The sequence below is a fragment of the Pollachius pollachius genome, assembly GCF_949987615.1.
Source record: "Pollachius pollachius genome assembly, chromosome: 11".
Lineage (NCBI taxonomy): Eukaryota > Metazoa > Chordata > Actinopteri > Gadiformes > Gadidae > Pollachius > Pollachius pollachius.
The window spans coordinates 21853995-21872368 of NC_136944.1; the positions used below are offsets into that span (position 1 = coordinate 21853995).

The 18374-nt window shown below is 49.1% G+C and overlaps 3 protein-coding genes across 3 annotated transcripts in view; 2 read left to right on the forward strand and 1 right to left on the reverse strand.

The window, feature by feature from the left end:
- The window catches only part of kcnh6a (potassium voltage-gated channel, subfamily H (eag-related), member 6a), a gene marked incomplete at its 3' end in the record, with an annotated part of 31393 nt that extends 27971 nt beyond the window's left edge, over positions 1 to 3422 (forward strand). The window contains 3 exon segments of the mRNA XM_079746193.1: positions 400 to 556; positions 1274 to 1475; positions 3150 to 3422. Of these exon segments, the coding sequence (XP_079602319.1) occupies positions 400 to 556; positions 1274 to 1475; positions 3150 to 3422 (632 nt within the window).
- A 2498-nt stretch (positions 3423 to 5920) lies between these two features.
- Positions 5921 to 9415, reverse strand: dcaf7 (ddb1 and cul4 associated factor 7). Its single transcript, XM_079747004.1, has 7 exons — positions 9040 to 9415; positions 8639 to 8797; positions 8391 to 8502; positions 8172 to 8290; positions 7639 to 7848; positions 7396 to 7513; positions 5921 to 7225 (listed from the first exon to the last, which is right to left on the reverse strand). The coding sequence occupies exons 1-7, from the start codon at positions 9175 to 9177 to the stop codon at positions 7053 to 7055; spliced, it is 1029 nt and encodes a 342-aa protein (XP_079603130.1). The 5' UTR covers positions 9178 to 9415; the 3' UTR covers positions 5921 to 7052.
- Positions 9416 to 9866: 451 nt separating this feature from the next.
- On the forward strand, positions 9867 to 17648 carry ccdc47 (coiled-coil domain containing 47). The gene is made up of 13 exons (XM_079746992.1): positions 9867 to 9978; positions 11247 to 11548; positions 11884 to 11985; positions 12210 to 12384; positions 12659 to 12780; positions 13380 to 13445; positions 13614 to 13715; positions 14362 to 14472; positions 14591 to 14676; positions 14899 to 14957; positions 15056 to 15165; positions 15562 to 15729; positions 17051 to 17648. Exons 2-13 carry the CDS (start codon positions 11255 to 11257, stop codon positions 17129 to 17131), a joined length of 1476 nt encoding a protein of 491 aa, XP_079603118.1. The 5' UTR covers positions 9867 to 9978; positions 11247 to 11254; the 3' UTR covers positions 17132 to 17648.
- Positions 17649 to 18374: the final 726 nt, after the last annotated feature.

Consider the following 18374-nt stretch of genomic DNA (forward strand, 5'->3'; position numbering starts at 1 on the left):
CAACCACTGGTCCGTGCGATTAAGGCCCAAAATAAACCGACGCGAGAGCAACATGTCAGATCGATAACGGCAGTAACAGCGTTATGTTTGGCTGTCCTAAAGACGGGTGTCATTTATTATTGGGTTGTCATTCAGCCGTTTTAATTGCTGTATGTTTTCATAAAAAAAGCAAAGTAAAGGGAATATCTATTTATCCTTCTATCCTTCTGTCTCTATCTCTTCTTTCTACGTCGAAGCACCTCAAGGCAGTTGCTTTGGTTATTATTTAATTACTTTAAACTTTTTGGCTCATATCTCTTTGTTGAATTTAATGATTGTGATGAGTCGCTGTGGACCAGAGCGTCTGCTAAATAAACGCAACGTATTCCAACCACACCGATGTCTCGTCCTGTCCGTCAGCCCCCCCCATGGAGGTGGGGGGGCTCTGCAGCTACTGGAACGAGCGCCGGGCCAGCCAGCTCTCGGACCGGGCCGCCTACCATCCCCCACCTCGCCCCGTCCCGCGGCCCGCCCTCCTGGAGTCCAGGCTGGAGCTTCTGCAGAGCCAGCTCAACAGGTAGGCCCCTTCCACGGACCCCCCACCCCCCGGGAGGGATAACGAAAAATGAGGGGGCACCCGGACTTGAACCAGGGACCTCTTGATCTGCAGTCAAATGCTCTACCACTGAGCTATACCCCCTGATGACTGGACCAAAGCGCCGAGAGGCCTTTATGTTTGCTCTCCCTGCGGGCGGACGCGATTAACCGCCTCTGTGTTGTCACTCGGCAACAGCGCCTCCCTCGCTGCTGTGTTTGCATTTCCATTCTCCGGGAGATAACATTGGAGAGCAGGGAGTGTGTTTGGAGAGGGAGGCAGGGTGAGAGGGAGGCAGGGTGAGAGGGAGAGGGGGAGGGAGGGAGGGAGGGAGGGAGAGAGGGAGGGAGGGAGGGAGGGAGGGAGGGTGAGGGGGAGGGAGGGAGGGAGGGAGGGAGAGAGGGAGGGAGGGAGGGAGGGAGGGAGGGTGAGAGGGAGGGAGAGGGGGAGGGAGGGAGGGAGGGAGGGAGAGGGAGGGAGGGAGGGAGGGAGGGAGAGAGAGAGGGAGACCGAACGAGTGCGAGCGACAGTGAGAAAGAGAGAGAGGTTGACAGAGCGTAATAAGAGAGAGAGGCCCGATCCACAAAAGACGGCCCTAGGCTCTGTTCAGCCTGCCGGCAGACGGTGGATCATCACCTCCTCTTCGCTCCTCTCTCCTCCTGGTTCTCCTCCTGGTTCTCCTCCTGGTTCTCCTCCCAGGCTGGAGGGCCGTATGACGGCGGACATCACCATCATCCTCCAGCTCCTCCAGAGGCAGATGGGCCCCATCCCCCCCGCCTACAGCACCGTGCACCCCCTCCCTCAAGCCCCCGCGGCCCTGCTGGCCCCCAGCCCCGCCCCCCTCCGCACCGCGCTGTCCATCCCCCCGGCGCCGGTGGGCGGCACCAGCACGCCACTACAGGTAGGGCACGCACACACACACACACACACACATAGACACACATAGACACACACACACACACACACATACACACATAGACACACATAGACACACACACACACACACACATAGACAAACACAGACATACACACACACACACACACACACACACACATAGACATACACACACATAGACACACACACACACACACACATACACACATAGACATACACACACACATACACATAGACATACACACACATAGACAGACAGACACACACACACACATACAAACATAGACACACACACACACACATAGACAGACACGCACATAAACACACACATATAAACGTACACACACACACACACACACACACAGACATACACACACACATAGACAAACACATACACACACATACACACACATAGACAGACACACACACACACACATACACACACATAGACAAACACACACACACACATACACATATACACGTACACACACACATAAACATTCACACACACACAAACACACACAAACATACACACACACACACAAACACACACACACACATACACATATACACGTACACACACACATAAACATTCACACACACACAAACACACACAAACATACACACACACACACATACACACACAGACACACATAGACACACACACATAGAAATACACACATACAAAAACTCACAAATAAACATGCACACACACACATACACACGCATTGACAGACACACACACACATACACACACATAGACAGACACACATAGACATACACACACACACATACATATATACACGTACACACACACATAAACATTCACACACACACAAACACACACAGACACAGAGACATAAACACAACACACACTTACACTTACACATACTCATTAACACAACCCACACACGCACACATACACCCACATAAGAGGACACACACACACCTGAAATATCCAACCCACTAATGTGAAACCGCTCACTCTCAACAAACTATAAAGGCCTGTGTTCACATTGTGGAATTTAATCAAATTGACCGACAGGCTGCAATATATTCACTGTGATGTGCCGGCCTGATAGAGTTCAGGCGTGGTGCCTGAATTCAGGCTTGAGCTCGGCCATGTATGTTGTCAAGAAAAGTGAAAATAGGTGAGCAGTGCCTTTTAAAATGTCTAGTCAACACGTCAACCTACCTGACCTTTTGATTGACATGTCTGCCACCAACTAGGCGTAGTCTATATAAGGAAATCTTTAACCTTTCTATGTTTGCACTGAGGAATGGTCTGAATGGGACTGAAAACGTTTTTGCACGCACTTTGGGTCGCACTTTACACTTCTATGCGATAAAAACATATTGTTGCATCGGCTACACGGTGTGCGAGTTCCGCTCCTTTTATTGTTGTCAAGAAAGGCAATTCTCTGTGGTGTCTTCGAATGTATTTGATCATTTCAGGCACAGATAATTTCCCTTCCGATGAGCCCTGGATGTGTGAGCTGTTTGTCTAATGGTTAGCGCAGTGGTCCACACATTAAAGGTCCTCATTATCCCCATACACCAGATACTGCCCATGTCATTCACATCGGCATATTTAGGAACGTTTGATTAGGTCAACGGAGTGAGTGGCGACCCGGCCATTGTGTCTGTGTGACCTCCCCTTTCCTCTCTGCATCCCCCCAGAGCCCGGACCCGGACCCCCAGCCAAAGTCGGAGGAAACCCTGTCCAGCGGCGTCCAGCTGACGCCGGGCTCCGACGACACCATGTCCCTGTCCCCGGACGGAGACCCCCGGCCACGGCCCTCTCTCCTGGGCCCCCGCTTCTCCCTGGCCCCCCCGGGACGCCTGTCCGGCGGGCCCCGCTTCCCCTCGCTCCCGGAGCTCCTGGAGACCCCCACGGAGGGCCAGGAGGAGGTGCAGAGGCACCTCTCGGACCCCAGCCTCCCCGCCAGTTAGTCCCCCCTCCTGGGGTTTTCATTTGGGACAAAGCAGGAGGAAGGGAGTGCGTCGTACCGTACCGGGTACTGGGTCCTCGGTACCGGGTACTCTGTACTGTGGTGTTTCCGTGCTGATGAACATTGCCCCCCCCCCCCCCCCCCCCCCCCCAAAAAAAAAACCTGTACCAACCCCCCCTCCCTGATTCACTGGAAGGGCCTCCTTGAGATACACCACAGAAGAAGAAGCTTGATGGGAGAGACCACTGGTGGGTCGGAGGTCGGACCGGAACCCTGACCCAGGACACTTCTCCCCGCCCCCCCCACCAACCACACCCGAACCCCAGCCTGCTGAGCCACTCCCCCGCTCCCCCTGAGGGGACATCAGACACGTATACAGCACATATATTTACCTGTCTCTCAGTCAGTATACCCGTTATTAATAGATGGTGTACGGACTGATGTATAATTGTTAAATACGAGGGCAGCACTCGGCCGTCCGTCCTTTCACTGTTTGAATCTGGACGGCTTCCTGTTCGGGATCAAAACAGAGTAGATACCGTTTCCTGTTTGATTCCATGTTAAAAAAGAGTGTCCAAAGTTTGCTTTGGGCGCCACACAGCCTGTAGGACGTCGTGCTATTCATGTTTCATGGGCAGTAGCTCAGGAGGTAGAGCAGGTTGGTTGGTAACCGGAAGGTTGCTTCCGGTTACCATCCCGGCTCCTCCTAGCGAGAGTTTGGAGGTGTCTCTGAGCGAGACGCCTCACCCTGACTGCTCCTGACGAGCCGGCTGTCGCCCTGCGGGGTCGACTCCGCCGTCGGTGTGTGAATGAATGAACGGTTGTAAGTCGCTTTGGATAAAAGAATCTGAAAAATCCCCTAAATGTAAATGTAATGTTGTGAACCAACGTCTGCAACACTGTGAGGAGGAAGGAAGGCGGCACCCTTTCTGGACGTGACTGATGAAGTGATGAAGTGATTAACCAAGTCTAGTGTATATTGTATCTAACAAGCCCCTATTTTAGGTAAGAGTAGTCATCGAAGCCATCGCAAAGGATTCAGGATTCAGGGCGGAACAATACGATACAACAGAGTGTATACAGTATGTTACTGTATATCGACGCTGCTACACTTTAGAGAGCGACCACTACTTTTTAGAGACAGTAACATGTACTTGATATTCGCGGTCTGCATTTTTACCAGGACAGTGGGTCACACTGTAACGTGGTTCGATGTGGCCTCTTGAATCATGTTCTCGTATTCGATTCGTGATGCCAACCTTACTGTGTCCCGTCGATGTTATTTAGATGTTACGCCGTTTTGTTCAAAGGGCAGCGGAATGAGCTGGGCTGAGAGCTATTCTGGGACAGCGCTGTCGTCAACGGGATGCTCCTTGCTCCCATGCAATGCGTCTCAACACTGTCCACCTACCGTCTGTAAGGCTGGTCATCACGCCCATGAAATTAAAATGACGTCGGAACGCCGAGTTAGGGCGGCAGGGGATGAGGATGAGGATGATGAAGATGTAAATCCCATACACTCAGTGTGATGTCTCGTCGTCTGCACCTGCTCTGATGGCTGTGGGCGTTAACCCTGCAAAACAATCAGGAGAATGTAACAACCTTTTAAACTGTTTATAATCCTGTCTGAGGTTTATCGAAGCACAATTTCCTTACTATTGTAATTTTATCCTTTTTTGTTTTTTAGATTAAAGATTATTTATTGCACACTACCATCATAGCTGATGTTTTATTGGATCGATGCTGACTGCTGGCGTCGAAGACGTGTCGATTAAAATGAAACATGCTAAAAGAGCTACGTCTGTTAGCGTTCCAGGGGGTGAACGGCGGTCCAATGAGAGGGCTGTTGGGGAGAGGAACCGTGCCTGGGGGGTGGTGGAAGCACGCCCCCTAGTGCTACCCCAACCCAACCGCAGAGGATCCGGTGTCAAACAGGTGGTCTGCCTAATGGCCAACTCAGCAGTGCGCACCTTCGCTGTCTGTCTCGGCTGCTGCTGCCTAATTCTCTGACTTGCCTGTCCAAACCTCAGCCGGGGAAGAAGACACACAGTAACAAGCCACATCAAGGCCCAGAAATAGTACAGGGGCGGGATCACTTGCTTCAGACGTTCCTGTGAATGAATCAGACACTCCACGACCACGTTGTCATAGTATGTGTTAAAGTAATGGATCAGTGGCGATGGGAAGGGGTTTGGTAAGCTGGAAGGTATGCTACGGACATTGGCTTCTGACCATGGCTGTGCATAGGCCTCAGATGAGCACAGCCCAGCTGTCCAATTTGAAGGAAAACTCATGTGTGAATGTGGCTTCAAATGTGTATTTGAAGCCACACGACACAACTAGCACAAGGGTATCTTATGTTTGAGGGTCAAACAGAACAGCAATAAAAACCACCATCAGTCATTGAAGAAGTCTTTAGGAACACAAACTATCAAGGCTTCTGCTTATATTATGAATTCAGTATTACTTCTAACAAAAATAGGACACAAGACATTCTTCCTAGGGCACAGAATACCATTTATTAGTAGAGCAAATTCAATAATACAAACTTTATGAAAAAGGCTACAACATGAACACTCAACAATATCTTAGGTAATATATTTATATGTATGTACATTTCCCCTTGCATTGGCATGCTACAAGGTCATGACCTTAAAGTTCTGAGAAAACAGTAAAACAAGATTGGATAAAGACGTTTTACTATTCTCCCAGACCACGATGCAGATCTCATTGACTGGACAGCAGAAAATGCTGTTCTTCATAACTCATAAAAAAGAAAGCCAAAAAAAGAAAATCCAAAGTCTTAACGGTTTGAGACTGAACTACATTGTTCCAAAAGGGTTAGTGTGGATGGAGTATTTGACCTGTAAAAACTGCCCAAATACACTGTACAAATATGGAAACCATGGCAGAACAGCATTTACCTCGCTCGTCTGAGAACGACCGCGACACTGGACGACTTTGGATACAAATATCCTGAAAGAAAAACATCCTGTGTATTTTACAACTTTTCTGATGATCCGGATCAACTGGTAATGAATGACAACCAATAAATCCCAAATGAAATTGTTCCTACATTTCTAGGAGATAATCTTCCGAGATTTGGCCAACCTTTACCAAGACATACACATCATGTTGTGGTACAACCTTATAATAATAATCTTATGACGGGCTGAAGTGAAAGCTAACATCAAGGAGAAAGTATATCGTTTTTCATTTATTTTCACTTTTATGTTAACTGCCAACTGCACAGAGTTCAAAGCGCTTGCGTCCTTCATCATAACTACTCCGAAAACACTGAACTCCATCGAGTGAGTCAAATAAATACGAGCAGGGGAGCGGGTTCGACAGAAGACATGGAGGTGGGGGAGGGGGGGACGGACGGGGACTGAAGGCGTAAACATGGATAAAGGGGAGCTGGATACGGTGGAGGGCGACTCCGAAGAAGAAGAAGAAGAAGAAGAAGAAGGAAAACATAAGCCATGAGAGTCTCTCGCTGCCGGCTCCTTCTCCCGCTGAGATCTGTGTGGACGAGGACCACGAGACCTCCCGTCTGAGAAGTAATGTCCGAGTCTCGAGCAGCGCTCCCCCCCCTCTCCCTCCCTCCTGGAGCCGGGACGTCTCGGGAGGGCTAGACCCGCAGGATCTCCAGGCAGTTGTTGTAGCAGATGGCGATCCAGTCGGGCTGGGTGGAGGCCCACTGCACGTTGTTGATCTCCCCCTCGGCCGTGTAGGCCAGGATGGGGTCCTCGATGGCCCGGGGCATCTGCTGGATGTCCCAGATCAGCGCCTGGTGGTCGTCGGCTGGAAGGACAAACAAAGACACCGAGTTGAACACTGCTCCGTTCAGGCTAAGCTGCGACATGCCCTCTGTAAGGCCGGGGAATACGGTAACCCAACGTTGGATTTAGCTCAGAACCAGGGGGCCAGGCATGTCAGGAGACCGGGGTTGGTTCCAAGGTGTGTACGCTCACCGGCGGTGCAGATGTGACAGGAGGAGTGAGGCGCCCAGGCAATGCCGTTCACGCAGGCCCGGTGGTTGTTGAGCCGAGCCACGGGCGTGCAGGGGACGCGTACGTCCAGGATCACCACCTGGCACGGAGACCGAGACACCCGGGGTTACGAGGAGTCACCGCTGCTCCACAGAGACGCTGGTCCAAGCGCACCGGCCACCGGCCACCGGCTGCTTGGCCACCGTTGTCGGCCCGCCCACTCACCTCCATGCCGTCCATGGCCATGGTGGCCAGGTAGTTGGGGTCCTGCTTGTTCCAGCACAGGCGGAGCAGTGGGTGGTGCTGGGGGTCCTCGTAGATGATGGTGCTGTGCTCCAGGTGACGCAGGTCGAACATGCGCACGGAGCCGTCGGCGCCCACCGAGGCGAACATGTCGCGCCCGCCACCGGCGCGGCTGAAGGCGATGTCGTACACCTGCGGACGCACAGCCAGGTGTTAGCATACAGCACAGGGCGTCCTCAACCACCTGCCCACCGCACGTCAGTGTGGGGAGCCCATTGGCTGATAGAAGACTAAAGAACCGCACAGGTGAGGTGAAGCTAAATTAGGTAAGAAGAAGGTAACCCCAACGGGTAATCATGAGATCAAAGTGAGGAGAAGTGGTCATATTATCCAACATGGGAGTTTTGGACACCATAGGGTATCATCATGCAGCTCTACTCTAAAGTTAGAGAGAGTCCGTTGACTGAACACACACACACACACACACACACACACACACACACACACACACACACCTCTTTATCATGAGCGATGAGCTGGGTCTTCACGTGGCCAGACACCAGGTTTACTCTACCCAGCACCTGTCCGGTCTCCAGTCCCCAGATGGTGCAGGTGGTGTCAATGCTAGAGGTGCCTGCAAATCAACACCGGGTTAGGAAGGTGCAACTGTAGTAGAACTCCCTTAACCAATTTGGGTTGCGAGCAGTGCAGAGTTCAGTTCCGGGTTCACTCACCCAGGAGATTAGGATCGACCTCATTCCAGTCGAAGGAGGTGAGTGGGGCACAGAAATCGGAGTTCTTGTTGTTGTTCAGAAGGCACTCCAGACGCGTTTCAGTGTCGCTCACCTGAAATGGGAATGAACTTACTGTCAAAGTTGACATTTTACCATGTCTCCAACCATCCATCCATCCATACAGTGGCAGAAAAGCAAATTGTGAGTGCATTTACGATTGTATTTAGTTAATCGTTTTAGGAGCCTACCCTCCAGATGCGCAGGTAGTCCCCGCTCGTGGCCAGCAGGTCCGGGTAGACCCCTTTGGTGTCCGGGATCCACATAATCTTAGTGGTGGGGTACGGGTGGTCGAAGGTGTTCCTGCAGATGAACTCCGAGCTCTCCTCTTCTAGACCCACCAGCTGAACCTGTATGAAGGGGGAGGGGGGGGGGGGGTATATTCATCGATGGGACGATCAGTTTGGATATCATGCATTTATATACAAACAGCGAGTCACACTTTGTTTCATGATACGCGATCTGCAGATGACAACACAGTGTGTAGCCCCGGTGACAACACGCAGGGCGCTCCGGCCCGCTGCAGCTTCAGCAGGCTAACAGTTAGCTAGCCTCAGCGAAGGAGAAAGGATAAGACCCAACATGGACTCGCCTTGTTGTTGTACTCCTCCACGAAGCTCCCGAGGGCCAGGCGAAAGCGTTTGTCCGGCCGGACGCTCCAGTTCATGGCGTACACCGTCCATGGCGCCTCGTATTTGTAGATTTCTTTCCGCTTTCCGTGCAGCGACATCCTCGGCTGGAGCGACAACGCTGTCGTCGAACCCGCTAACGAGCAGCCACGCAAATTAAAACAACCGTTCGAGATGTAATTACAGTGGCTTCGGGTCGACCGTGTGTTAGGATTTCAACCAGCGTGTCCGAAACGGTCATTAAACCCGTGTATGCTTCGCCTTGAACGATGTTTTCTTCAGTGGTTTAGCTGACAAAGACCATCTTTGCTAGCAGTGACCGAGTGACGACGCTGCGCATGCGCGGCCAGAACGCCACTCAAACCCCGTTTAAAAACCTCCCCCGCTTGCACACGCACATAACGCTCACGCTTTAATTAGAGATAAAACAACGAAATTAATACATTGATCTGAATTCAACCGACGTCCTTCGCGTCGCTTGGACAACAGTTTTCTAAATCTAACTATTGAAGTCCATCAAGTATGGTGAAGGGGACAAAGGACCCCCTAGTGGTGGAGACTTGCACTGCAGCCGCCCCCCACTCACACACACACACACACACGCGCACACACACACGTTACGTTGCCAGATGGGGCCATATTTCCAGCCCAATCTGGCAACGCTGGCTGCAGCCAATCTGACCCAATCTGGCAACCCTGCACACAGGAGACCTTGGTCCCCCTAGTGGGAGAGAAGTGTAACGCAGCCGCCCCCCCCCCCCTCACCCCTCACACACACAGGAGACCTGGGCGCCGCACTGCCTTGTGGGAAGAACGCTGTCAAGTAGCTGAACGGAGCGGGTTGACGGTCAGGCCACAGCAGTCTGCCGATTCATTCCTCAGTCCTAAATACGCCTTGCCAGGTACTTTCGTTCTTCCTCCGGTGAATCCTGAATTTGGTCATTTTTAGCTGCTCGTCCCATTCACAGTAGCCTTCGCGTGGTAACGCTAGCGCCACGGGAGTGAACGAAGCTGCTGGCTTCCCACAACATTCACGCCGTGTCGCTAGCCGTTAGCATGCTAACGCCAGATTTGCTAGTCGTAGTAAGTGAGTATTGGGGGGGGGGATGGGAGCTGGTGGTTGGCTTCGTAGGATCTACACTGCGAGGAGTTTCACGAAGCCCGTGCTCCTACGAATGAATGGTTTTCACCCACGAAACATTTTGACAAGTTGTTAATTCAAACGATTTGCGAATAGCGACCAAACCAGTGAAGTGAACCCATGGTCTCACAGGTTATTGTAGTAAGTCGTCGAGTAAAGTTAATCAACAACTCTCTGGCCGGAAACGAGATCATGTAGTCGTAGTAAGAGCCACTAATCCCTAATTAGTATACATGTTCCTCATACTGGGAGCTGCGACCGAGCCACGGGGATTCTCTCTTCATTCTGTTCAAGTTTAGACCCCTTCCGCTGTGAGTTAGCAGCCCGACGGCGGACCTGATGAGCAGCTTTCGTGTGGTCATGTAGAATTGAGGGTGGATGCAATGCAAAACACCATGAGCGCTCGTCCACATTGGTCAGGTGGTGTTACCCCCTGCGGCTATGAAAGCTTACCTAATCCTTTCCCTAGGGTGCATATTTCATCACTTGGCAAGTTGGCATGGATGGAGGATTCACTGGAGGATCCTGTGCGTGTGTGCGTGTATATGCGCTTTGAACTGCTTGTGTTGGATAATGTAACGACACTTCAATTTATTCGAAAAATTGATTGATTCTGAAAACCCGATCGCCATAACTGATGGAAACTTGGCCGCAAGCGACGTTCGCCTTTTGCCATTCGGTCCATGGACTGCCTTATTCATGATCATAACTCTTATCTGATGGTATTTAATGGTGTTAAATTCAACAATATTCCATCTTACGGAAGGCTTGGGTTATCTTATTTGTATCCGCATGTAACTGTTAAATCGGAAAACAACCTTTAACCGACTTACTCATTCGAGTTAGTTTGTTCGATGCATTTATTCTCACATCCCCCAAACAAACACACACTTTTTTTTTTCAAGCCATTGCCTTTTTTGCAGCCGAACTGATTCCTTTACTCTCTCACTTCCTCTATTTGCACTCCTCTGTCCCTCCTACACCCTTATTTACCGTGTTCACTGTCTCTGTCACCCCGTGTCGGTGTAGTTGCTACCATGAGGGCTTTCCACCTCCTCCTGGTGCCTGTCCTACTGCTGCTACTCGCCCTCCCGTACTCCAGGGGGCGCTACAACGACGACTTTGACGACGGCGAGGACATCGCCGACTTTGACGACAACGACTTTGCCGAGTTCGAGGACATGAACGAGGACGGCGCCGCCGAGACGGAGACGGCCCCGCCCCCACGGGCCTCTCCATCTTCATCACTGCCCGAGGAAGAGGAGGACGAAGACGAGGCCACCGTGGAGCTGGAGGAGGAGCAGGACGGCTTTGAGGAGTCGGACAACAATGTAAGTCTGCGTGTTGCTCGGGCATCGCAATGGACATCAGTCTGACCTTGGCTGGGGAGCAACCGATTGACATAGATGGGCGTGGCTTTGTGTAAACTCAAGATAGTCAGATTAAATAACTGACATTCTTGCTGTCTTCGCTCTGGCCGAATCCAGTTGAAAGTAACGGAAAAACATTTTCTCTTCTAAGAAAGGCCTATCTGTTCATCTTCTATCATGGTTATTTGGTCTGTTCCATTTTAAACGGGTTATGACTGCTCTCCAATGGCGAGGCTACAGGTTTATGGTGATGTCTGTCGACGCTCATTCAGATAATCATCATATTTTTCTCTCAGGATCAAGATATGTACAGCAAGTACGATCAGGAGGAGTTTGAGGGCATCGGGGACATGGACAAACCGGGCCATTCCATGAAGGACCCGCTTATAATCCACAAGGTAACCCAAGTTATTCCTTTCATACGCTGCACTCACACGTTATCATCTTTCCCCTGGGTGATCCATATTGAAAGCCTTAGTGCTTCGAGTTGTTTTATTTCTCCTTGAACGTGAGTCTTCTCCCTCAACTGCACCTTTTTGACAGTTTGACAGTTGCCATGGTTATAAAGTATCCTTGTGCTTTGTCCCCCCCTCCCCCACCCACACACACACCCACAATTTAGGTTCCCGCCCACTTGCAGAACAGCTGGGAGAGCTACTACATGGAGATCCTCATGGTGACCGGGCTACTGGCCTACATCATGAACTACATCATCGGCAAGAACAAGAACAGCCGGCTGGCCCACACCTGGTTCAACTCTCACCGGGAGCTGCTGGAGAGCAACTTCGCCTTAGTGGGTGGGTACCTTTTTAGTTGTTTATGTTGGGCCTGCTTATGTTGCTGCAAACCATGACCAATAACACCACACCTCTGGCCCCCTAGTGGGTCGGTACCTCCTTAGTAGTTTATGTTGTAGTTGTTAATGTTGCTACAAATCATGACCAATAAAACCACACCTCATTGCAACCTCCTGTTGATGTTGCAATGATTGTTGCTGTTGCAATGATTGTTGATTGCTGTTTCTGCCTGTGATGGACGTGTCTGTGTGTGTGCGTGTGTGTCTGAGATCAGGTGATGATGGGACCAGTAAAGACGCGGTGAGCACTGGGAAGCTGAACCAGGAGAACGAACACATCTACAACCTGTGGTGCTCCGGCCGTGTGTGCTGCGAGGGCATGCTCATCCAGCTCAAGGTGTGTGTGTGTGTGTGTGTGTGTGTGTGTGTGTGTGTGTGTGTGTGTGTGTGTGTGTGTGTGTGTGTGTGTGTGTGTGTGTACACACCTATGTGAGTGCGTGAGTGTTGGAAGGCGTGTGTTAGGGCTGAACATTTGGGGAAATAATCTAATTGCGATTATTTTGACCAATATTGTGATTGCGATTTAATGTGCGATTTTTATAATTTATCAAATTCCTTATGTTGTGTATTCACTAAAAAATAAATAAATCATTCTTTAGTATGACCAACACAACATTGGAAGCAGTCAACATCAAAACTGCTCTTTCCTTTAGACCAGGCCAATGTGTTGAGACTAATTAATATAATAAACTTCTTTATTTAACTATTGAATTGTAAAATAAATGAATCGTACTAATTTCCAGTCAGTAACGGTAACAAATCTTTTTATTTTTATCGCAGCCTTTGCGATTTGCATATCGCGTTGTATTACATCGCGATTTCGATTTGAATTCGATTAATCGTCCAGCCCTACCGTGTGCGGTACGTTTGTCATGTTACACACAAGATATTATTCGGCTTGGCTTCTTACGTGATGTCTCCTCTCCCTCGCTCCAGTTCCTGAAGAGGCAGGACCTTCTGAACGTGTTGGCCAGGATGATGAGGCCAGCCTGTGATCAAGTGGTAGGTGACCAGTCCCCCCCCCCCCCCCCGACCCGAGACTCACAGCACAGCTAATACTCATACTAATGTCCATGCGTGCACTCCCCTTGAAACGTCCCAAAAAATCTGAAGCTGCTCGTTGATGCCGAGTAACATCACGTTACCGTGGCTCTGTGTTTCTGTCCGTAGCAAATTAAAGTCACGCTGAACGATGACGACATGGACACGTTTGTGTTCGCCGTGGGCACCAAGAAGGCCATGGCGAAGATGCAGAAGGACATGCAGGACTTGGTAAGCCTCCCCTCAGTGACTTGTCGTTTTGTTCACATGGGTCTCACATCGCACCCTCTGCACTGTATGTCAGTCCCTCCAGAAAAACGCGATTATGCGATCACATAATTCAACGCATAATCAGCCAAAGTCCGCATATTCATGCGGGGGGCCACATTTTTTCGAATATGCCGACTTTCACCGCGTAAATTGCAGATTTCCACGCAAAATATGCGGGGCTTGCGTGATTTCATAATCCCCGCATTTTTGTTTTAAAAATCACATATATCTTAGCAGAAAGTTGAAAAATGTTACGTTTACTTCACACAAGGGCAGCCATTTCCCCCTGTTGCCATGGGAACGTTATGAAGTGACGTAATTACGCGTCACGTCGACGTCAACGTCATCGAAAAGCTGCATTTTTCGCAAGTTCCCGCATTTTTTGCAAGTTCCCGCAATTTCATCGCATAAAATTGCATAAATATGCCGCATATTTCATCGCATTTTTTAAGAAAACGTGCCGCGTAATCAAGGATTTTTGGCCGCAACAATCACAAAAAAACGCCTCATTTTTCTGTGAGCTGCGGTGTTGGCATTGTGATCCTGCCTGTTAGAGCAACATTTTGGATCCATGACTCACTCCCTGTGCTCCCTTACCTCTCTGCAGAGTGAGTTCTGCAGTGACAAGCCCAAATCTGGGGCCAAGTATGGCCTCCCAGAATCCCTTGCCATTCTCACCGAGATGGGCGAGGTCACAGATGGAGTGATGGACAGCAAGGTCGGCCATCTTCTGCTTTTACTCCCCCATGTTTACGCGTTGACAGAACATTTATGTGTCATCCGTATGTGGAGATACTGATCTACTTTGACACTTTTTTTTTTCATTTGTTTTTCAGATGGTACATTTTATTACCAGCCATGCTGACAAGATTGAATCCATCCATTTGTCGGACCAATTTTCTGGTCCAAAAGTTATGCAAGAGTACGTACTGGTTCTGTTGATTTTTGTGTGGTCGTGTTTAAAGAGTTGTGTGAACTGTCCCTGGCCCATCATTGATATAAATGATATTGGTTTACATGATATGGTAAAAATCATATACCTGATAATGCCATGCGTGTTATGGTAGAAAGTATATATTTTTTATGATATGGTATAGATTATATACATGGTTTTGGTGTTCATGGTATTCATCTTGCGTTGCAGGGAGGGACAGCCATTAAAGCTGCCAGAAACCAAGAAGACTCTTCAGTTTACATTCAATGGTGAGGGAACTCTCGCTGACCCTTTTTCTGTCACACATGCCTGGTTTTTGTTATTAGTGCATATCTAACACCGTATCTCTTTGTTTGTATGGGTGTAGTGCCTGGCATGGGCAACACCTCCCCCAAAGACATGGACAGCCTGCTCCCTCTGATGAACATGGTGATCTACAGCATCGACAAGGTCAAGAAGCTCCGCCTCAACCGAGAGGTGAGTGGTAGGAGGCGGGGCCTCTGCTTGTTACTCCGCCCATCACGGAGATCTCAGCGTCTGCGCTGGTTACGAACGAAATGGCCTCCTGAGACGTGACATCGTCTCCTTTTCGTATGGCGAAGCAAGTGATGCTCTACACTGATGAGAGCGTTGGCGGGATGTTGTGAAATGCTGTTCTTACAAATCAAACTGCCTTTATTCTGACACTTGATCAAGAGTATATCCTTAAAACTGTAGCTACCTTCTGCTTTTTAGTTAAAGCCTCAATGTTTGAGAATCCGTGCATGTTTATTTGACCTATTATTAGATAGGTTTAGGTTAAGGCTGCTTTGTATCATCCATCCCCCCCGTCCGTCCGTCCGTCCGTCCTGACGTCTGCGTCTGTGCGTCCAGGGCAAGCAGAAGGCTGACCGGAACCGTGCGCGCGTGGAGGAGAACTTCCTGAAGCAGACCCACGCCCAGCGGCAGGAGGCCGCCCAGACCCGCCGGGAGGAGAAGAAGAGGGCGGAGAAGGAGAGGATCATGAGCGAGGAGGACCCCGAGAGACAGCGCCGCCTAGAGGTGACCGCCCCCCCGCTGTCACCAGGAGCCTGACAACGTGTGGACGACTGAATTTGTAGATGGCTCCATGAATGTGTAGCTGAATGAAAGTGTGGCTGGCTTCATGTGTAGATGGCTTCATGTATGGCTGCATGAATGTATAGTTGACTGAATGTATAGCTGCATGAATGAGTAGCTGTATGAATGTATAGATGGCTTCATGTATGGTTGCATGAATGTGTAGCTGCATGAATGTGTAGATGGCTTCATGTATGGTTGCATGAATGTGTAGCTGCATGAATGTGTAGATGGCTTCATGTATGGCTGCATGAATGTGTAGCTGCATGAATGTGTAGATGGCTTCATGTATGGCTGCATGAATGAGTAGCTGAATGAATGTGTAGATGGCTTCATGTATGGCTGCCTGAATGTGTAGTTGGCTTAATGTATGGCTGCCTGAATGTGTAGTTGGCTTAATGTATGGCTGCATGAATGTGTAGTTGGCTTAAAGGGGACATATCATACCACCAGGTGTGAGTGTGATTAGCCATTACAAGCAGGTGTGAAGATGTGCAGCATTGTGACATCACAGGTTGGCGTGTCCATCTATCCGTCACACATCTAGATGGACACGCCCACCTGTGATGTCACAATGCTGCACATTTTGAAAACGGCTTGTAATGGCTAATCACACTCACACCTGGTGGTATGATATGTCCCCTTTAATGTATGGCTGCCTGAATGTGTAGTTGGCTGCATGAATGAGTTACTGAATGAATGTGTAGATGGTTTCATGTATGGCTGCATGAATGTGTAGTTGGCTGCATGAATGTGTAGTTGGCTTCATGTATGGCTGCCTGAATGTGTAGTTGGCTGAATGTATAGCTGCATGAATGAGTAGCTGAATGAATGTGTAGATGGCTTCATGTATGGCTGCATGAATGTGTAGCTACCTTAATGTGTAGATGGCTGAATGTGTACCTGCCTGCATGAATGTGCAGCTGCCTGAAAATGGAGCTGCATGAATGCGTGGTGCATGAATGTGTATCTGGCTTAATGTACAGCTGCCTGAATGAATAGCTACATTTATGTTTAGATGCATGAATGAGTCTACAAATATACAGCATTCCTTTGTCAAGTGCGTCGGTGTGATAAACAAGGTCACGGGAGCTGTGATGAGTTAGACATTTTCAGTCCACTCAATGAGCCGGGTCTGTTTCTCGTTGAGTAAAAGTGTTATTCCCGGGGATTCAACCTGAGACAATGACCTCTTGACGAGGGCTTCTCGTTTCACCGGTAATTAAACCAATTAACCGTTCCGCCGTCTGTCGTTGTGTCACAGGAGGCCGCGCAGCGGCGCGAGCAGAAGAAGATCGAGAAGAAGCAGATGAAGATGAAGCAGATCAAAGTGAAAGCCATGTGAGACGAGGACCACTACTGGGTCGACGATGGGGGGGGGCGGGGGGGTTACAAGCACACACACCCCCCCAGACACTCCCAGCTCACGGGTGTGTCGGCTAGGCTTTGTCTCCATGGAAACATGCTTCCTTGTGAGTGTGTCGGGCTGTGGGGGAACGGTGTTTTTGTGCCGAGGGAGCGGGGCTGACGGAGTATCACGGCAACTTTCATCCCCTCCTCCTCCTCCTCCTCCTCCTCTTCCTCTTCCTCTTCTCTCTGGAACAATCTTTCTCCGAAGTCCGCAAGCGACGTAGCTCAGTGAGCCTTTTAAATTTGTACTTCCAACCGACACTATGCGACGGCCATCTTTTAAATGTAATAAAGAACACTATGGTTGGCATTTGAATCGATGAGAATTTGGGAATTATCAAACGATTATTCTTTTTTTTATTTATTAATATTTTTGTCATTGGTTTTTTCATGGGCTGTGTCTGTCTCTGATGGAATGTGCGAACAAAATGAATAAAATGCATTGACGCTCATCAACTGTTTCATTTTGAGTTTGACCTTTTCAAGATTAGTCCAGACATTAACTCTCATTCTGATGTTAACCTAATTGGTATAAAGTTTGTGTTGATCATTACTGATTTCGACGTGTGCTAATTTTAGCCGGCTATCTTTAGACATGGCTGCTGATGCGGTTGAGTAGTCTACTAAATTTAACTTGGAGCAACAGTGTGTCACTAGGCTAGATGTTTTTTAGGGTATATCAACTGTAGAAGGGTCTTAAAAGTTAACTTACTTGTAATTTAAATCCCAAAAACAAGAGATTGAGGTTCGAATCAACGAATTTATGCAGCATCATAATTGATGAGAAATTGTTAAGAAATCAGGAAATGTATCAAAGTAGTGGTATTATGTCTAAATGGGTGTAATGGCGCTGTGATGCATGGAAAGTGATTCAACAAAATGTACGTTAATTACTGACCGCTAAATGGCGCCCCCTTGTGGCAGCTTTCACCATTGTTTCCGTTTACATTCGTTTCGCGCGCTTGTGTGATTGAAAGTATCTGTACTAATACATGTGTACAAAAAGTATATTATAAATAAAAATGTGTTTAATATAACAATGACTAGTACTGCTGTTGCTTTTATTGCATGCTCAGCCCACTCAGACATTGACAATAGCGATCCATATCCCTATATCGACGTTTACTAGTCTATGACCCATAGATAGGGTGTCTAAGAAACTCTGGTTCCCCAGGGAC

What these genes read in the sequence shown, in the direction of transcription:
- ccdc47 (XM_079746992.1), top strand. Translation starts at nt 11,255, where the DNA reads ATGAGGGCTTTCCACCTCCTCCTGGTGCCTGTCCTACTGCTGCTACTC. An exon ending in AGCTCCGCCTCAACCGAGAG is followed by an intron (nt 15,166 to 15,561) that starts GTGAGTGGTAGG and finishes CTGTGCGTCCAG; the next exon opens with GGCAAGCAGAAGGCTGACCG. An exon ending in AGAGACAGCGCCGCCTAGAG is followed by an intron (nt 15,730 to 17,050) that starts GTGACCGCCCCC and finishes GTTGTGTCACAG; the next exon opens with GAGGCCGCGCAGCGGCGCGA.
- dcaf7 (XM_079747004.1), bottom strand. Translation starts at nt 9,177, where the DNA reads ATGTCGCTGCACGGAAAGCGGAAAGAAATCTACAAATACGAGGCGCCA. An exon ending in TGGAGGAGTACAACAACAAG is followed by an intron (nt 8,798 to 9,039) that starts GCGAGTCCATGT and finishes CCCTTCATACAG; the next exon opens with GTTCAGCTGGTGGGTCTAGA. An exon ending in ACTACCTGCGCATCTGGAGG is followed by an intron (nt 8,503 to 8,638) that starts GTAGGCTCCTAA and finishes TTCCCATTTCAG; the next exon opens with GTGAGCGACACTGAAACGCG.